This window comes from Ambystoma mexicanum, chromosome 6p, assembly GCF_040938575.1.
Source record: "Ambystoma mexicanum isolate Mex_15411 chromosome 6p, UKY_AmexF1_1, whole genome shotgun sequence".
In the NCBI taxonomy this organism is placed as follows: domain Eukaryota; kingdom Metazoa; phylum Chordata; class Amphibia; order Caudata; family Ambystomatidae; genus Ambystoma; species Ambystoma mexicanum.
Window position 1 is genome coordinate 60,029,918 of NC_090935.1, and position 21,050 is coordinate 60,050,967.

A 21,050-nucleotide genomic window follows, 5' to 3' on the forward strand; every position below is an offset into this window, starting at 1 on the left:
TCTTAAGGAATTGAGAGTATTAGGCGTGAACTGTACGGCGTGGTAGGCTGGGAGGGTCGATGAGGAATACGTGGGTGGAACATCCAAACGAAAGAACGTTACAGTTGGTAAGTAACTTGTTCTTCGAATGGATTGTGTCCTCTCACGTATTCCTCATCTTAGATAGGCTCCCAAAGCAATATGAATTTGGAGGAGGGAGTACTAGAAATGTTATTCATGAACCGTGTGAAGGACAGCTTTTGCAAAAAGGCCACCTTGAGATGATGTTGAGTCCAAGCAATAGTGCTTCACGAAGGTGTGCATTGACGACCAGGTGGCCGCTGCACAAATATCTTGCACCGGGACACCCCTCAGAAGAGCTGAAGTCGCCATGCCCCTAGTTGAATGCGCAATTAGCCCATCTGGAGGCTCTTTATCAGCCAATTTATAGCATTCAGTAATTGCCAAAATTATCCACCTGGACAGCATCTGTTTTGATACCGCTAGACCCAATTTGTGTCCAGTATACCCGACAAAGTTGGTCACTTGTGGAAATTTAGCCAATATGGAGATAAAGAAACAGCCCTTCTCGGGTCCAGTCTGTGTAGCCTTTCTTCCTCCTTACTTGCATGCGGAGGAGCATAGAAAGAAGGTAAAGAAATTTTCTATGATCGGTGGAAAATGGAGACTATTTTTGGTTAAAAAAAAAAATTATAAAAAAAAAATGTTTGCCCCTTAGAGTAACTTTGTTCCTATGGAAAATGGTGCAAGGAGGCTTACAAGAGCGCCTGCAACTCACTCACCCTGCGGGCTGATGTAATTGACACTAGTAGATTTTTCTTCAAAGTGAGGAGCCGTAACGGGAAAGAATGTAATGGCTCCAAAGGGATATATGTGAGAAATTTTAGAACTAAATTTAAATCCCAGATGGTAACCTGAAAGGGTGTTGGAGGGTACACATTTGAGCCCCTTCAGAAATTGAATAACCAAGGGCATTTTAAAATAAGATACCTCTTCTGAGGAGCGCTTGAAAATAGAAAGCGCTGCCAAGTATCCCTTTATAGTGCCAATTTGTAGCCCCAAATTGGCCAAATGTAACAGGAAAGTGTACCATAGGAGTATTACATAGGGATGGGTACACATTCTTTTCCTTGCACCAGTTACTGAACTTGTTCCAACGACACCGGTACAAGGACTTAGTTGCTGGCCTTCTTGCCGAAAGCAAAATCTCCATTACGTCATCCGGGAGGTCCCAATCCTTATACCTCAACCTCTCAGAAGCCATGCATGAAGGTTGAGCGGTTTGACCTCTGGATGGAGAACTCGACCTTCCTCTTGTGAGAGGAGATCCTCTCTTTGTGTAAGACGTATTGGAGGGCAGATGGACATGTCCAGAAGGTCCGGGTATCTCCTTCTCTTGTCCTAATCCGGGGCAATCAGGATCATGGTTTTCCTGAACTTACCCAACCTCCTGATTATGCGAGGAATGACAGGGACTGGAGGAAACACGTACAGGAGTTGAAATTCCCAGTCCACTACGAACGCATAACCTAGAGCTCCTCTTGGAGGAAATTCCCTTGAGCAATACTGTTCGCACATCAGATTCACCTTGGTCGCGGACAGATCCACTTGAGGGGTTTGCCAAAGGGTGAAGATCTCTTTAAGGACTTCCTGAGCTAGTTCCCACTCGTGGTAACCTGTGCTCTGCCTGCTTAGAGCGTCCACCGCCTTGTTCTCTCTGGCGAGGTGAACTACCGATAGGGAGACTCCTTGTATTGCCCAGAACCAGAGCTGCCTTCTTGTATTGCCCAGAACCAGAGCTGCATTGCCTCTCTGCACACTAGTAGTGACCCTACACCTCTTTTGTTGAGGTAGTACATGGCCACTGTGTGATCAGTCAATATCAGGACATTCCTCCACCGTACAGATGGCAGGAAGGCCTTCAGCGCTAGTCTGATTGTCCTCTGCTTCAAAAGGTTGAAGTGTAGTTTGGACTCTGATGGAGACCAACGACCGCTGATTGTCAGATCGTTGCAGTGGGCTCCCCACCCTGTGAGTGAGGCATCTGTCACTACAGTCATCTTCGGCCATGGTTGCCAAAAAGATTCTCATCTGAGGACATTGTCTTTGCAAGCCCACCATAGAGGATCCTGAGCCACTGTGGTCGGGACTTGTAAAAGATCTGACATATGCCCCGAAAACTGAATCCTGAAGGCCCATTGAAAGGTTCTCATCCTCAATATGGCCTCTGGCACCAGAAAAACGCAGGTTGCCATGAGGCAGAGCAACCTCAGAAAATCGAAGGCTGGCAGATGTTGGGCTTTCTGAAACTTTGTTACCATTTGCAGAATATGATGAGCTCTCCTCGGCTCCTCGGGAGGCGGGGGCAGGCTTGTAGGGGGGGCGAGGCTTTGCCCGAGGAAGTATCCAGGACTGCTCTGATGAATTGGAGCTTTTGGAGTGGAATCTTTTGTGACTTCTTGTAACTGAGGGAGAAGCCCAGTCTGTGCAAAGAGTGGCAGGTCATGGGTCAGATGTTCCTGGGCTAGTTCGGGTGAACTTGCCCTGATTAACCAATCGTCCAGGTAAGGGTAGACGTGCCACCACAGCCATCCGCTTGGTGAAAACCCTTGGGGCGGAGGTCAGCCCAAATAGCAGAACTCGAAACTGATAGAGAACCACCAATCGCGAACCTCAGGTACTTTCTGTGCTTGAGATGGATCGGCACATGAAAGTAAGCATCCTGAAGGTCCAATGAAACCAACCAGTCTTGGAGTTGGAGAGCATGAAGGATCTGAGAAAGGGTCATCAACTTGAACTTGTCGTTCCTGAGGAATTTGTTCAGATTTCTTAAGTCCAAGATGGGTCTCAATCCTCCGTCCTACATGTTCTATTGCACCTTTCTCTAGCAGGGTTACAATCTCCCGCACAAGGAGCGGGTTTGGAATTTTGATAGAGCTGGTGGATGGTCCAGAGGCCTTTGTCGAAACGTAAGACAGTAACCATGGGCGTGGCCTGGAGCGCCAGCTCCTTTGATGGCCTCCGCGGCTAAGCCCTAATTCTGCCCGTTTCCAGCCGGGTTCGTGATACGGGATAGCGAGCCTTCAGCTGCTGAGGTCCCGGGCTACAGATGACAGAGTTTTGAGTGCATAACCCTCTCGCCAACGGTGAAAACCCGACGGGGAGCTTGGACGCACACAATGGCGGCGGCATCTCCACGACTCATCCCAAGCTGGCGGCTAGGACTCATCAGCCCTGAGGCGCATCTGATAGCGGGGGCCCACGTATGAGGCCTGCACCACCCGACATCCTGCAGCGGAACACCCCGCACCTCCTGTGCTTGATCCTTGACGCTGCGAGGCCCGCTGCTAGAGCTCTGGCGACTTCCTGGCAGTTGCTGCACCACCTGTGGCTATGGCCCCGTGGGCCTCGGACTGATCTCGGAGCCGGAGGCTTACCCACCGCCCGCCTCCAGCGGCGGCCCCGCTGGTGTCCCGGTTATCTCTGCAGGACCCTTGCAGGGGCTTTCCCCCCACCCTACACCAGCGCCCTCTTCGATTCCTGGGGCGCCCCTGCCCGCCTTCTGCCTGCTGCTCCCAGGGGTGAGGCCCTGCCTCCCCCGGCTACCATCAGAGGCCCTCCAGCTACAGCATGACCCCGGCTCATGTGGGGGCCACGCACATCACCCAGGTGAGATTGGCAGCCCTCAGCATACCTGCTCCCAGCCTCTCCCGGGGTCGCTCTGGGGCCCACTGCAACACCCCCCCTTGGGAGCCTATTGTTCCTCCCAGACCCCACTTGGTCAGAGGACCCTCGAGCCCACTAGCCCTGACCCCATACGGAGTGTGTCACCCCCTTCGGCTTCCTGGGGCGCCCCTGCCCATGTCTCCTTGCCACCGGCTGGGGTGGCGGTCTCCGCCGCCATCTTCCTAGGCAGCCACCCATCTTGCTGGACTGCTCAACCACAAGGAACTGTGCCGCTTCGTGAGACTCTGGAAGCTTAACCTGTCTGCTCCACCGCCTGGGACGCCCTGGCCCTACCCATCCCATTCTCTATTTGGCCGCCTTCTTCTCCCTTCCGTGGAACGTGGACACGAGACTCACCCTTGGGTGACGTCCTCTCGCCTCGGAACCATGACCAAAGCACTAAAGCTCCCTAAATCGACCGACATCTCTACCATGCTGCAAGCCTCGGAGAGGGGTAAGAAAGCAGAACCCCCCCCCCCAAACTTACTCCCCAGAAGCCAGCCGACGGCAGGGGGACACTTGCGTCCAAGGAGGATCTCAAAGCCTTCATGAGCGATATTAAATCGGAATTTAGAGCCTGCATGACGGAACTCACTGCCAAACTGGAACAGATAGAACAAAGAGTCGCCGGCATAGAACAGAGGGTTGGGGAGGTCGAGGACCCAACCACGGACCACTCCACCTCGCTAACGAAAAGTCAACACGCCGCCCAGTCGCTAGTGGCGAGAACCGAAATACTTGAACATAAGCAGGAGGACATGGAAAACCGCTCTCGCCGCAACAACCTGCGCCTCCGTGGGGTGCCCGTTTCAATCTCCGATCGGGAGCTCCCTGAATATGCCAGCACCTTCTTTCAATCTCTCCTGCCAGACTTGGATGAGACCCAACACCTGCTGGATCGGACCCACAGGCTGCGCCCTTGCCGGGGTATCGACACAGACCCCCCCCCCGGATGTGATCGCTAGGGTCCACTTCTACACCACCAAGGAGGCCATAGCAGCTATTGGCCGTTCAAAGGACGAGCTCTCATTCCAGGGAATCCCGATACAGATTTTCCAAGACCTCTCCCCGCTGGCTCTTCAGAAGCGCAGGATGCTCCGGCCTTTATCACTTTTTCTCCGGGATCAGCAGATCCGTTATCGATGGCTTTTTCCTACGGCTCTACAGTTCTTGTACAAGGGCGCCATCAGCCACCTTGACGATGCAGCGTCAATCCTTCGTCCGGACTCCCCTGGGTCCTCACCCCTCCGCTCCGAGCAACCCCGGCTTTAGACACAACCTCCCCAAAGCCAAAACGGACCCCATGGTCAAGGGTGCAGAGGAACCGCAAACCTAAATAAAGGGCTATAATGCCTGCACCAGACATGGTACTGGAAACACCTGAAGCTTTTACATCTAGCCGCGGACCCCATGCGGTCCATAACCCCCTCCAAGGCGGATGCCATCACTCTACCCTTGGACACCTTCAACCATCAATCAGATGACAGCCTTGGCGCCTAGGGGCCATGTCGATAGTTCTAAATCTACCCCCCTGACCGCAATTTGGACCTCCCGTTGGAGGTCATTCGTGAATGTGAATTCCTCCTGTTGGAGGCCAGTTGGCCCAGTTAAAAAACCCTCAACCACAGGAGACCCTGAAACGACTACACTCTCACGTCCATAGCTGACCTAACTCCCCCACGACACCCCTCCCCCCAGCAAGTGGATCTTCCGGACCAACCTTCGCATCTGAAACTTAAGTTCACCACCTTGAACGTTAGGGGCCTGAACTCTCAGACCCCAACCCAACCAACCACCCCCCCCCCACCCCCCCTTAAGAGGAAATCAATTCTACAGAGGCTACAGGACGACGAGACCTCGATTGCCTTCTTGGAAGAGACATTTGATTCCGGTGGAGTTTCCTCGCTTACGAAGCAGATTCTTTCCGCTACAATTCCTCGCCTCTAATGGAACTAAGGGAGGCACCACTATTTTATTTGCGAAAGACCTGAAGCCCCAGATCCTTGACTCACGACGATGCCAAGAGGGTCGCTTCATTGCAGTCAAATGCACCATACATGGCTCTATACCCTCATCTCGGTGTACGCTTCGAATGAATACCAGGAGGGCTTCTACCAGGACCTAGAGGACTCTCTCATTGAGGGGCATGTCGTCATGGGAGTAGACTTTAACGGGGCCCCAGACCCCCTCAAGGACAGGCCCCCCCCCCCCCCCCCCCCCGACACCTAGAGACCTGAAGTTGGCCACTGGTCTGCTACACCTATTTCGCATGCTGAACATTGTAGACTCTTGGAGGGTACTGTCCCCGGATGAAAGGGACTTCACCTTCTACTCTTATGTGCACCGTACTTTCTCTAGAATTGACCTGATCTTGACCTCCCCACAGATACTGACTTTCACTGATGATGTGGTAATTGGCCCCCGGATCCTCTCGGATCATGCCCCAGTTACATTGACCTTGCGGTCCCATGACCCGGAGCCCCCTCCACGCCGCTGGTGGTGCTTATATGACCCTATTCTGGGGGACATGGCTGTGAGAGACTCAATTGGCAGCTCCATCAAGAATGTTTTCGCTGAAAACCGGGATGAGGACACTTCCCCGGCGAACACCTGGGATGCCACGAAAGCGGTCCTTAGAGAAGAGCCGATCGTCCAAGGTGGCGCATTCCACAAAAGAAAGCAGGTGACTCAAGCCGTCCTGGAGGCTGAGGTCCGTGAAGCTGAGGCTACTCACAAAAGGAAGGGCTGGGCCCCCAAATCTTACAGGATCCTACGAATGGCTAGGAAAAAGTTGGAAGCCCACTACGCTGAGGCTACGGCGAATCTGCTAACCAGAACCAAGCAATGGTACTACACCCACAACAATAAGGCCAACAAACTCTTGGTGAACAAACTGGCAAAGGTGAAGAGTAGGAATGCCATCCTGGGCCTCTGTGATCCGCAGAGGGTGATCCACTACGTGGACAACGAGAAAGTACACTTGGCAACCGCCCACCACCTGGAAATAATGACAGCGGCCCCGAAGGATCCGACCAAGCAACCTTCATACATCGTAGAGGCGGCCCTCCCGCACCGGTCCTCGGCGGCCAGGGAAGACCTTGAAGCGCCGATTAGGACTGAGGAGGTGGAGGCAGCCATTCAGAGCCTAAAATCTAGAGCCCCGGGCCCTGATGGATTCTCCAACCGCTTCTACAAAATCTTTCGCCCCAATTAGTGGCCCCCCTGGCCCGCCTCTACAACTCCTTCGTAGCCACTGGAATGGTCACCCCAACAATGCAAGAACCTATCACAGTCCTTGTCCCTAAGCCTGGGAAGGACCCCCACGACATTAGCTCGTATAGACCCATTGCATTGCTGAATCTGGATGACAATATATACTCCAAGATCCTGGCCAATCGTCTAGCACCTATCCTTCCGAACATCATAGACCCGGATCAAATAAACTGGCTTTATTCACCAAAGGTCGAAGAAAGACAACATCCGCAGAGCTCTGGACCTAATTGAGATCGCCACTAGGGACTCCCAACAACTAGCTTTACTGGCGCTGGACGCAACCAAAGCGTTCGACAAGGTGGACTGGTTTTATCTGCGCCTCACTCTAGAGGCCTTTAGCTTTGGCCCGACCTTCCAGAAAATGATCTTTGCGAACTACCAGGCCCCTAGGACTAGGCTGAGAATCAACGGCCGCTTATCGGACTCTATCTCCCACACGTGCGGAACGAGACAGGGATGTCCTCTGTCCCCCGTTGCTATTTGCTTTGGCCATGGAGCCGTTGGCTCAACGAGTCCGGAAAACCCCCCGAATCAGTGGCCTGAGTACTGGCTCTGCACAACATAAAGTGGCCCTCTATGCGAATGATGTTCTGCTCACCATTACAAACATTGAGGGATCCATGAGGGAGGCCTTAACTGAAATCCATAACTTTGGGATGGTCTCGGGATTTGCGATTAACTTCCAAAGGTCAGCGGCGCTGGGAGTGGGTTTGACCCCAGCTGAACGAGAGTCCTTGGAGGAGAGAGGTCCTTTCCAGTGGAGCATCAAATCCCCCTACCTGGGGGTTCAGATCCCAGCACATTCAACGAAAGTCTATCGGGCAAACTTCCAGTCACTCTTCGAGGAACTAGAAAAGGATCTGACCCGCTGGCAATCACAAGAGATCTCCCTCCTAGGCCGCATCACGGCATGCAAAATGAACTTACTTCCTCGCTTCCTCTATGCCTGTGCCGCCCTCCCGAACACCATTCCGCCCCCCCCCCCCCTTACAGCGGCTCCAAAGAAAGATGGTGGACTTCATCTGGAGGGGGAAGAAAGCGCGCATCCCACGGAGAACAATGATGGCCAGCACGAGACTGGGAGGCCTGGGGTACCCAACCTCCGTAAATACCAAATGGCAGCGCAACTAGCCCACCTCCAAGCATGGGGGCTTGCTACAGGTCGGCCGAAATGGGTGGAAATCGAACAATCCTGCCTCTCCCCCTTCGCTTCCTCCCGTTCCTACCTACAGCCTTACGTCGAAGTTAGCCAGGCACTCTAACAGCCACAAAACAAACGATAAAGGCTTGGGAGTGGGCTTGCAGACACCGGGGCGTCCCAGGAGACCTGAGTGCGCTCTCCCCAATCTTCCTCAACCCAGCCTTTTCCCCCAGGGCCCATCCCAAAAACTTTAGAAACTGGGTCGCAGGGGGCCGCACCACTCTGGGACAACTCTTCGAGGGGAATTCCCCCCCTAACCTTTGAACGCTGCAAGATGACTTTCCAGTTAGCGGAAACGGATAGGTATTCCTACGCCCAATTTAGGCACTGGTGTTCCCACCCACAGACCCGTGCGGCGGCCACGAGACTCCTCACCTCACTAGAGCGGACGGTGAACGACCTACCGGCCCGCGGAAGGATCTCTGCCCTATATAGACTGTTGCAGGAGGAACCCCTCCAGTTTAGGCCTTCCTACATGCCTCAATGGGAAACGGACCTCGGACACCATGGAGGATCACACGTGGGTGGACATCTGGACAAGAACGCGGACGACATCCCGCTGCATTACCAACCGGGAGTGTGCCCATAAGCTACTCCTGCACTGGTACTACCCCCCCTCTACGCCTTCACCACTTCCAACCGGCACTAGACCCCCACTGTTGGCGACTTTGTGGCCTTCCAGGATCCTACTTCCACATGTGGTGGACCTGCCCCCAAGTGAAGGAGTTCTGGACTCTTTGCTTAGCTACCATAAAGGATGTCACCCAGGTGACCATTCCGCTCACGCCCGAACAGGTCCTCCTAGGGATTCCACTGCCAGGCTCATACCCGCGGTCGGGGAGAAGAGCTGCCCTGGTGTTCCAGTTCCTGTCAGCGGCTAAGATCACGGTGGCCCGCACCTGGAAGTCTGCCGACAGACCCTTGATGGCCCTTTGCAGGATTAAACTCTGGGATATTTTGATAGCCGAGAGGATCACAGCGGCCAAACCGGGACTGCTTCACCGATTGAGACATCTAGGCGCCAGTACTGGACTATGACCTGAACTACCCGGCCCTGACCCACAAACCGCGCCTGATTGCAAGAGCCCTTCATGCTATGGATGACCCGCTACTGCCACCAGACCAGTCCGATTAAGGCCTGCCAACTATGCTCGCCGGGGAACGCATGGGTTGGGAGAAGGGGACTCTGGGTTTGCACGATTTGAGAAGCTACATGTAATGCGTTTGTATAATTTCTCCTGTGTGTTGATTTACAAATAAATAAAAAAAATTATTTTTAAAAAGACAGTAACCATGGGCCACTGTTTCTATCGCCCAGGCAGCTGATGTAATGCCCCTCTATTCGTCCAGATACTGAGTGATCCTTCCTCCCACGGGGTCTTGTGGGTCAAGGCCTCAGAGTGGCTTTGCAGCAGCTGCAGCGACAGCTGAGGGGACAGTTTCCGCTGCTGGGGCTGATCCAACACACTCCTCTTCCACTATGAGAACATTTTCTTTGTTGTCCTTTGACTGGCCTGTCCTTTGCCTCTTCCAAATGAGAAGAATCGAAAAGAATGGTTCCTTTAGGAAGATGACCCTGAGTAGCGCCTGTATAAGTGTTGAGGCCATCTTATACAGGCGCTATGAAAGCCTCATCTAAACAGGTTCATCCCTGTTCCTCTAAAACCATCAAGGACCACATTGACACCCTCGCTCCGGCCCTTGCTAATTTTTGCAACCACTCCTTTGCCTCGGGATCTATCCCCTCCCCTCTGAAGCACTCCTTTGTGCATCCTCTTCAAGAAACCTACAGCTGTTCCTTCTTGTCCAGCTAACTATCGCCCAATTTCAATTACTCCCTTTCTGGGCAAACTCCTGGAAAAGTTGGCCATCTCAGCTTAACCTTCATTCCAATTCTGTTGGTTGTCTCGATGACAACCAGTCTGGCTTCAGAGCTGCCAGAAGCACGGAAACTGCTCTCCTGAACATCTGTGAAGATCTGCTCTCCAGCCTCGACTCTAACATTCCCTCTGTCCTCATCCTCCTAGATCTCTCTTCTGCCTTCGACACGGTCAACCATACCATCTGCTCAACCATCTCCATGAAAACCTGGGTATCACTGATCGGGCTCTGGACTGGCTGACCCCTTTCCTCTCAGATCAACCCTACCAGGTCTAACTTGGGTCCTTCCTTTCATCCATCTTCCTCTCTACCTGTGGTGTTCCGCAGGGGTCTAACCGCTCTGGGTCTAACCGCTCTGGTTTCTCAACCAATATCTGGCAACTCCCGCCCACTGCATTGCCATTTTCTGCTCAAAATTTCCAGTGCTACGGTGACGACAACTCATTTTCAGGCTGCCCTCTGAAACCTCCTCTCTCATCTCCGATAGCCTAACTGCCATTCAAGATTGGTGTGCCGCCAATGATCTTTGTCTGAATACCAGCAAGACGGAGATCCTCATCAGCACATCTTGACCATCCTTTCACCTCACTCTCTGTCCGGCCTCCCTTGGCCCTCCTCCTACCCCACCTGGCGAGGCCAAGAACCTCAGGGTCATCTTTGACTCCACCCTTTCCTTCTCCGCCCACATCGGAGGTCTCTAAAAAGTCAATATTCCTACTGCACCTCAGAGGTACTCTGCCTTTCCTCTCCTTCCCCCAGAAGCTCATGGTATCCCAAGCTCTGGTTCTCTCTAGCTTGGACTACTGTAACAGCCCCTTTCTAAATCTACCTGCCTCTACTCTCCGCCCTCTGCAACTAATCCAGAACAGGACTGCAAGACTTGTCCTTGGCCTCAAGACCCGAGATCGCATCTCTCAAGCTCTGAAATCTCTCCATTGTCTCCCACTGGATGCAATGATTAAATTCAAAACCCTCTGCATTGTCCACGCTTTCTGGGGCCTGGGTCCGAAATACCTTCAGCTATCCCTCTGCAAATAGCTCCCCTCTCGAGCTCTTCGCTCCTCCAACTCCCTCAGGTTCAGTCATTTTTCAAAGAAACGAGCTGGGGGTAGATCTGTCTTCGGCTGGGTCCTACCTCTGGAACAGCCTCCCTACCACTCTAAAACTTGAGAACCATCTCTGGTTCCGGAAGCACCTCAAGACCTTCCCCTTTTCTTCTGCCTTCGCTCCCCATCTCCTCTGCGGATCTGTTCTCTCTTGACACCATGCACCTGGCCGCCCTCTGTCCTCAGGTACCGGATCACCCTGCCACCCTCCTGGCCACCACATCTGTACCCATACAGCCCCCCCCCTTTTTCTTCCTGCACTTATCAGACCTACCCTGTCTGCTGCCTTAAACCTTGCACTTGCAGATTGCTGGCTGCACTACCACTGTTTGTTGCCTTTGTTATTTATTTATTGTTATCTATCCATCCGTTTCTCCTCTGCTTCGCCCTTTCCACTTCTCCCCCCTTCCATGCACTTTTCCCCTCTCCCATGCACTTGCGCGTTCTCAATGTCACTGGGCCTAGTAGGATCGCTGTTTTGTTCTCCCCTGTTCCCCTCCCTTGCCGCGCTCAAACACTTTTGTATGAGCGCGATAGAAATAAATTATCATCAAAAGTGATTTAGCTGCTGCTTTTCGAGGTCTGCAGCTTTTCTAAACTTTCGTCTGCCTTGCTGTCAAACAACCTCAAGCCGTCAAAAAGCATATTAGGTAATCTGGATTGCACATCCGGTGCAAAACCAGATCCTCAGCCATGCAAATCAGCGCAGGACTGTGCTAGATGCCATGGACCTGCTTGTGCTGTCAGCAGTGTCCAATCCTGATTGGAGGCATTCCCCCATAGCCTCCTTTCCATCTCTGACGATTGCAAGAAAACTGTACCTCACCTTTAGGAATGTGTTCAGCCCCTGTCATACAATCCCACAGGGTGTATGTGAACTTTGCAAGGGTGCAAGTCACAGTCGATCTAGGGCCATGCAGCCCAGAGGAAAAAACCTTCCGGGCCCAGGCATCAATCCTTTTGTCGTCCCTATCTGGGGGAATGGAAGGGTAGGCCGAATGCCTAGTAGATGTGGCCGCCTGCACCACTAAGCTCTCAGGCGAGGGATGTTTTGCTAAGTATTCCAGGTCAGATGAAGGCGGCTTGTACTTCCCTACACATTTTTTATTTATGGCTGGCCAGAATCTGGGGTTTCCCCATGTGGCTAAGACCCTTTCTTGGAATTCTTTATGAAAAGGGGAGGACGGGGTTCTTTTGAGGGCCTTCATTAAGGATGTCCGTCATATCGTCTTGATCAAAATTAGGGGATTTAGTCTTCCATCCCATAAACTCAATGACTATTGAGAAGTATCCAGGCCACTGGCTGTTTGTAGGCATTCATACAGGTCAGCCATCTTAGATCTAGGGTCTATTAATTCTTCAGGGACATCTCTAGTCCCAAATTGCACTACAGCCGGAGTAATATCCTCTTCAGAGGATTGCTCCTCATAAATGGACGACATGGACCTGAAAAAGTCTTTCCTAGGTTGTGGCTGGTATATATTTCTGGGTGACTCAATAGGCATAGACCTCGGCTTCCACAAAGGAGTCGATGATTTTGGCGTTGGAATTAAACTTGTCCTCGACAATGGCGTCTAAGGGATCGATGTCATCGCCGCTGACTTCGATGACTGTATCGAAGGAGCCTTCGATACAGTCGAGGAAAGTGTTGACGCCATCTTCGAAGTCAGCTTCGAGAGTGCCTTTGATAGATGCGATGTATCCTTTGACTTCAATGGCGGGTGGATTCCCAGCGCCATCTTGTTAGTCACCTCTGATTTATGCACCGGTAGGTTTGATCTTTCTTTACGAGGTGTCAGGGAAATTTCTTCCGACGACACCCTAGACTACTTGTTGGATTTCATGCATCTGGAGTGAGATGGGGCATGGTCTCCAGGTGGCTTTTGAGGGGGTCTGGGCCGCGTACTCGCAAATGTTAATCATCGAAGCCCTGAAGGCCTCTCATTTTTTGGGGGAAATCATGTTTTGAAGGGTATGATATGACGCTTGCGTCAGCCGACAAGGAAGAGGACAAAGGAGATCGGTGTCTTTTCTTCGATTTTATAGATGAGGAAGAGGAAGATTTCCTTGAACGACCTCGAGCTCGATTCCTCGACCTATGCGGGGTTTTCTCACTATATTCGCTCGATTCTTTTTGCTTTCTCGAGGATTCCTCCCCCACCACCAGTTTACCTCTACGTTCGTTAAGAGCCTTGTTGGTCATAGCCTGACAGGAACTGCACTCGTCGACCCAATGTTCAGGGCCCAAACACCAGAGGAAATTTCTATGGGGGGGGTCGGTGATCGACATCTTCCTGACTTCTTACATTTGTTAAAGCCAGTTTTGGGCTTGGAAGGATTCGACAAGGAAGACATTTCGCAGAAAACACTTGTGACATGAAGCAGAGCCATCGGAAAAATGTAACTGAAGCCAAACGGCGTGGCTCGAGCCCTTTATATTGCGGATGACGTCGACGCTTGATGGCAGCCCTCGAGGGACAGATGCTGCGACCGAGCACAGCGCCCTCTGGTGGAAAAAAATTCTGAAGCAGCAAAGCTGGAAGATACAAATATCTAAGATGAGAAATACGTGGGAGGACACAATCCATTCGAATGAGTTCTTTCAGCTGGTTAATCGCTGGTCTCCTGTCTGCGTACAATATTAATTTTACCCCAGACAAGCTCCAAGGAGGGGGCGGTGTTTGTAGTAGGCTCCGCTGTTCCATGTCTCCATGCTCCTCACGTCTGGACTGCAGGTTTCGCAGTAAACTGACCACCTTCTTGCATATTCTGCTTTCGTTCCGTCGCTGCCATAGACTGTCAAAGACTGCAACTCACCACCCAACTCCGCGGCAAGGCATAGTTTTTGGAGCACCACCACCTCCTTCAATAGAAATAGTGGAAAGACAAACATTTTGCAAAAACGCTGTAGAGGGACTGCAACTCAGCAGCCAACTCAGGGGCTATTTTGAGGAAAGGTAGACAAATGAGCCATTTTTGTGGCTGCTGATTCACGTCTCAAAATTGGCCAAAATAACAAATAAATAGCCTTTGCCCACTGACAAATATTTGCAGCTACAAAAAATGGTTTAACGTGGATTTTCCAGTGTCTATTTGTGCCACAGACTTTTTTCTCCCCTCCCTCGTATGTAAAGTTTGAATAAGACGTGCACAGACACCAGAAAATGTGTTAATGCTTTCTTTTACAAAATGACAAATGTGTCAGTGGTCAGGTGCTATATCAGGCAAGTGTAGCCAATAATGACCATGAATTTATGCACATCCAAAAATAAACTTGACAGTTGACGCAAGTCCTCAAAATAGCCTCTGACTACCGAACAGCCCCGAGTATCCCCAGGAGAGATCATAAATCAGAAATTAGAAGGAATCACAAATGGCTCTCCATTAAAGACAGGATTAACTTCAAATTAGTCTCCATTACGCATAAATGCCTTTATAATGCTGCTCCACAATACAAAAAACCTCATCCAGACTAACCAACAAATCACTGTTCCACGGTTCAACCTCAAAAAAGCGGGAGGCAACAACTTCCCTGTTCAAGCTGCCCTAGCCTGGAACGCCCTCCCCATTCATCTGCGCACTGATCAGTCCTTCCCAAGTTTCAGGACCAATACTAAAAAGTGTCTGCCAATGACACGCCTTCCCAGAATATTTAGAGTATCTGAGTTTGCTCACACTTCCATCCTGATTATGCACTTGCCCTTTGACCACTGTAAATTCCCTACTAATGTTGTGTTATCGTCTCATCTGACTTATCTTTGCTTATAGCCTACACTCTTTTTGTAGATATTATATGTACCTACTTCACTGTTTCATGTCTATATTGTATGTACCTATTCGACCCTAAGCTGTCTTGTAATGCGCCCAGATACCTCAGGGTGTGGTGCGCTTTATAAATTAATAAACTATTCCCAAAACATTTTTTTCAACTAAACAAGGATCTAACAGATTTTGCAGCATACATATTTGTGCCCCCAGGCTATCTTTATGGCCGTTAGCACATCAACACTAGCCGTGCCTAAGCTCTCCTCTTTAGCAGTCACTCTACCACATCAGCAGCTAACCAGACCCAAAGCACTGTAGTCCATCAGATCTGGGTCTCTGCTCAAGCAAAAACACTAAAATATGTTTGCCAAACCCGTAGGAAACGACCTGCACTCAGCACCACAGGTTTCGCGCCTGCGTGTCCCACTAATGAACGCTCACCCTTTTTTCTTCTTACAGAAAGAAGTGCAGCTATACAAGACCACTTACAAGTGTAAAGTAGACAATCTGGGCGTTGTTAAAAGGCCTGCCTGAGGCATTGTAGACATGTTGGCAAACATGTAGCAGACACAGTTTGTGCTTGCTCACACATCTAGAAGTTTGCCCTCAGACTTCCAGTTCAAGTCATTTTAGTTGACAAAAAACAAACTGCAGTTCAGGGCCATTTGAAGCAGTGTCCGGTCTGCACATTTCAGCTCATGTAGTCCCTGAAGGCCTATGGAAGTCTGCAGGCTGTGCCACTGAATTCCTGGCAAATGGGATAGTCCTTCTAGAATATGGTGCAAATAAAGGCAAATCCATACCGTATGCTCACCAATGCAGACAGAGGAGATGGGTTTGGTATTGTTATTGTACAAAGCTGCTGCCCCATATTGTGAAATAAGGTAAAACAAAGCACTTTACACAAGAAATGGTCCTGGAAAATGGAACACTGACCAGGCTAACCTTAACCCCCCCCAGGCCCTATATCTGCTGAGCCATCTTAATAGCACTTGTATTTAACACATCCTCAGCAGTGTAACCTGAAGGTCACAGGTAAAAAATTGGCAAATACAACAAAAAAAAAAAAGTAAAATTACTCCCAACAAAAAGTAGCAAACCGACACATAGGAGATTGTCCCGCTCACCCAGGCATCTCCTTGGATACGTTTGGACCAGTAGTACACCTAGGGTCACAGAAAAACTAATGCATCTTTTAATGTCTATTAATAACTAGGTGCACAGAAATATTTAGCACAAAAAGGAAATGTTTACTTACTTCTACAATACTCCCATTCGGAATGGGACTTGCTCTTTTACTCCCCAAAACAATTTTACTCCCAACTTTAAAAAAATTGCAAGTAAAATATTCCCACTTAAAAACCTTATCTGGAGCACTGGAGGCCTGTCCACTGAACCCACTCGTCCTTCTGCGGTTGATAAAAGTAATAGCATGGTGTCGAGTAATAACAGTGATTAGAGACGATTCACGTAACGTGCACTTGTTTTGCGGTAGCGCCAAGAGAACTAAAACCCCCATTAAAATCCAATATAGACAACATCTTGAAATGGTGATGGCTGCTGAAGAAACGTTGATGGAAGTTAACAGTAACCCATCAACAGAATTTGTGATTACAAGTAGCTGGCTTCTGGGTTAAAACCTAGGGCCCCTCAACCACATTGGCCAAGGACCAAACTGCCCAAAACGGGGACACCAGGCTGCACAGAGTATTGGAGTTTTCTTAACAGCATGTTTAAACAGTAATGAGGACTCCCAGACTGACAACGGGGAGCATGTAAAGAATGAAACTATGAAGGAGCTAATGCTGAGAAGGGCAGCTCGTTCTACAATGTGTGCTTAAGTCTGTAAAAAAACCTGCTCCATAAGATCAAGGCAAGAACAAGAGATGACATTTCTCAGCTTGTAAAATATTTTTGCATTCAAAGGGGGCGGGGGGAATGAGTTGATTGGCCCAGCGAAGAATGGCAAGCCAATTTACACAGATAAAGAGCAATCCCCGTGTGGGCTGAAAAGAGAAAGCCAGCTAGGACACTACTATACCTGCCAGTGGTAAACGGTTCTGCATAGGCTCCTGGGGGCCCTGTATTTCGCCCATCGGGCCAGCAAGAGCAACACTGGCCTGTTCTGGCACTACTGGAAGAGGAATTTGAGGCATCTCTTCCACCAAGTGGTGATCAGATTCTTCTGCCAAACGGTTATGCTCGTCCACTGAATAGTACACATCCCCAGAGTGTGACGGAGCAGCATCTGAAGCAAGAAAACAAGGCATTAGCACAACCTATTAACATTAATAGCACTTTCAGTCAGGTTTCTGATTTTATCCGCCAAACAGGTCCATAACTTTGGCATCCATTGCAAACTCAAAACATGCAGCGCCCAGGCTTTTCCCACCGAGTTTATTTCACATTCAAAATCATTTTCAAAAAGATTCACTGGCTGAACCCAATCCTATACTATTCCCCGTGGGAGCCCGACCAGCGTGAAGAAGTGGCCGGCGTGCAGAGAAGTCGGCTGGAATTGGATCCGCTGTGTAACGGAGGTCGAGGGAGGATGTGGGGGCAGGCCGACTGCTCCTCCCCCCGTGGTGTGTACCCCGACATCCTTCGCCCACTCGAGCATCAAGTTGGTGAGCTGGGGGGCCGCAACCTCCCGCCTGGTGCCCTGCAGTGGGGGCCCATGCCTGTAGCATAGGATTCTGCAATTGCAGATTTCAGTGGCAGCCGACGCAAGAGGTACATAGGCCCGGGTTGTGCTCCATCCCTCCGACTTTCTGTGAGGAGTCTAGTGAAGGTGGTGGCATGCCCAGCAAATCTACTTTGGGGTGGCTGCAGGCTGGTGAAGAGACCCTTGAGGGGAGAGCCTGGTGCACCTCTTCCATGATATGCTGAACAGACCCTCTTATATGCAGTTCTGGGGTTGCCCCTGGATTTAGGGGCAGCACCCCCACTGTGACAGTTCCCCTGATGTGTTGCCCAGTCCCGCTTTGATCCACTCACCATGGGGCAACGTGCCTGCAGGTCGTTTTTACATCTGCTTTTGCCATCGTCGCTTTGCTGCAGGGTAGTGCAGCTGAAGGTCGTGCCAGTGATCCTGTTTTACTGGGTCCTTGGGAGTAGTGGTCACTTGAGGACGGGCTGGGCCTGCTTCACCCTGCGTGGCGGCATTCTATGGAGGGCCTGGGGGATGCTCTTGGAGGGGTCCTGATATACATGAATCACTCCTGCTGCAGGAGACCATGTTCTGGGTCCCTATTTTGAGAGTCACCCCAACTGGGGGTCTGCCTGCTGAGGGGGGGGGACAATATTGCCTACCTGCTTTGTGTCTTTGGACTGGGAGCTGTTGCGCCCTTTAGTGACGCACTGAACGCATGGACTGCACAGCGCACCTTTTACATGGCGAAGGGCCACAAGATGGTCTAACCACTGGCATGGAGAAGGTTTCATCATACAGAATGGCGGTAGAGAGACAGGACACGGGTTACTCTGGTGCTCCGGGTTCCCGCTCCAGTAGCCACGCCCGGATCTTGGAGTTATGCTGGCTGAGATGTGGAGCAGATTTGCTTCCATTAACACCAAGCTGGATGGCATGGAGTATAAGGTAGATCGTATGTAAGAACGCATAGAAAAGTTAGTTGGCGGAGCCTAGGGTGGGGGTGTTGGGAGGACACTGAGCCAGAGGTGACACAGGCAATACGTAAATTGCAGTGCAAGGGTAAGGAAATGAAAAAAAAAAAAGGAGGATCTCGCAGCAAGGTCTCATAGAAACAATATACGAGTTATGTTATGTTACTTGGCATTTATATAGCACCTTAAGTATCATTGGTATGACCTCAAAGCACTGGTAGGTTGAACGCCCTCGGGAACCGCAGTTCAAGTCAGTAGAGAGTGTGTCGTATGGTGCGTGTGAGCACCGGATTTGTGTGCAGCTAGTGAGGTTGTTGCACGATAGCTGCTTCTTAGTGGTAGGTGTGCTGCTGAGGAAATCAGTTGGATGTGTTCAGTATGAGGGTGGACACCCAGACGGAGTTCTGGCTGTGTTAGACGTCTAAGCTAGGCGGTATGTGCTCAGCTAGTTGTGTTTTATTAGGATGAGGAGGTGTTTGTGGGGTCATGTTAGTATGAGAACAGCCAGGCCGAATGCGTCATAGTATAGCTGTGTTCTAGTTGAATGATGGTGTATAGGAGAGAGTAAGCGTAGAAGTGTGATATGGTGGTTCTCAAAGCGCTTGCGACCAAGCACGAGAGCAGGACAGGGGGCGTAAATAACCGCATACATATATAAAGTTCCATACGTTCCATCCACACCATCCACTTTTTGGTGGGGATTCCAGAGTCGGTGCTGCAACAGAATATGGAGGTCTTTATGGAGGACTTTACATACGAGGGGCTGGGTGGCTTATCGCCGTCGTCCCAGTTCCTCGTCGAAAGAGTGCACCGGGTGTCACTGCAGGTGCCCAGACCATGCCAGAACACTCGACCAGTCATAGCATGCCGCCTGAATTATAGGGAATGTAATGAGATTCTCTACAGGGCCCAGTGCCTCAGTGATCTACATTATAAGGGGACGCATTTCGTTCTACCCCGACTTTACTTCATCAGTCCACAGGGTTTGCCTTTCTGGCGGCGAAACGAGTTCATCTAGTGTGGTCTACAACAACAAGACTCACTTCTTCACTGAGCCCACAGATGTGCAAGACTTTCTGGAAGCCCTGCCGAAGCAGTGAGGCGGTGGTCTGGGAGAACACTGCATTTGGCTTGTGGATGCCATTACTGGGAGACATTGATGGTGCTCAGGATGCTATTGCTCTGGGTCTCCCCTGAATTTATCTGGCAAGCATGATAGCGGACATGTTTGGGAGCTCTGTTTATTGTGGAGCTGGGATATTGGCATACTACGCTGGTGTGGTGGGAACCATTTACTTTGCTATGTAACAATGTAGACTAGTTGTTACAGGTTTTTAAGTAGTTGACCTCCCCCCTGGTCAAAGTAGACCAGGATCGGGCCTGTGAGGTGGCGGAGACCGGCGCCCCCGGGTGGTTACCCTCGTTTGTGTACGGCAGCTGGGAAGGGGAAGATGTATTGTATTCGTTATTTATATAGCACCCTTTCTCCATTTGCATGGCCTGTAAGGAACTCATGGCGGCAACAGTAACAAACAAGTGATCACAGTTCATGACTGTTTAATTTATAGAACACGCCTAGCCCTCGGGCATCTGGGCGCTTGATTTAAGAATACAGTTCCATACACAAACAGAGCCTTAAGAAAACAGTTCCAGGTGTGTTACTTTGACATAGCTTAGTTGCTTGTACATAGAGCGGTACAGTGTCATGTGAATGAGTTCCAGTGAGATACATAAGGAGAATTACCAGGTTACTCACCGTAGTGACCACCTTACTCCTAGTCCATAGTCCTTTACTCCATACTTATGGGACATCTCTCCGTCCTGTGGGACGGGAACAGAGCACTTTTGTAAAAAGCATCCACATTTTTTTCAAAAATGTGTCCCTCTTTCCAGCGCGGGGCCCGGCACGCGGCCGTAACCCCGCCCACCTTGGCTCCGCCCACGCATCGCCCATCAGTCCTTTTCTATCGCAGGGTCCAAGACCCATTAGCAATAACAGAGGAACCTTATTAGAGGGGACGGCGGGCGTATGGCGGAAAGGGGACTATGGACCAGGAGTAAGGTGGTCACTACGGTGAGTAACCTGGTAATACTCCTACGTCCCGTCCCCTTTCCTCCATACTTATGGGAGATGTCCAAGGACTCCTTACAGGAACTATGGGTGGATGGAAATACCCATTACTGAAACAGGTTCTTCAGCACAGCCTGGCCGAACTGAGCGTCAGCCCTAGAGCTCATATCGAGGCAGTAATGCTTACAGAAAGCAGATGGGAAGGCCCAAGTAGCCGCTCTAGCGATGGACTCCCAGGGAACATACTTCTGAAAAGCAACCGCGGCTGCCTTGCCTCGCACCTGATGTGCATGGATACCCTTAAGAGGTTTCAGCTTTTGGACGGTGAAAGATTCCGTGATACAGGCAGCAATCCATCTGGAAATGGATGCCTTAGACACCGGCCTGCCCTGGGGTTTACCGA

General features: G+C 50.7%; 1 protein-coding gene across 1 annotated transcript in view; it reads right to left on the bottom strand.

Annotated features, from left to right (window-relative positions):
- The window catches only part of LOC138510873 (uncharacterized), a 259,307-nt gene that overhangs the window by 145,653 nt on the left and 92,604 nt on the right, over nucleotides 1-21,050 (bottom strand). The window contains exon 3 of the mRNA XM_069626530.1: nucleotides 16,994-17,200. Within this exon, the coding sequence (XP_069482631.1) occupies nucleotides 16,994-17,200 (207 nt within the window). The remainder of the gene's footprint in view (nucleotides 1-16,993; nucleotides 17,201-21,050) is intronic.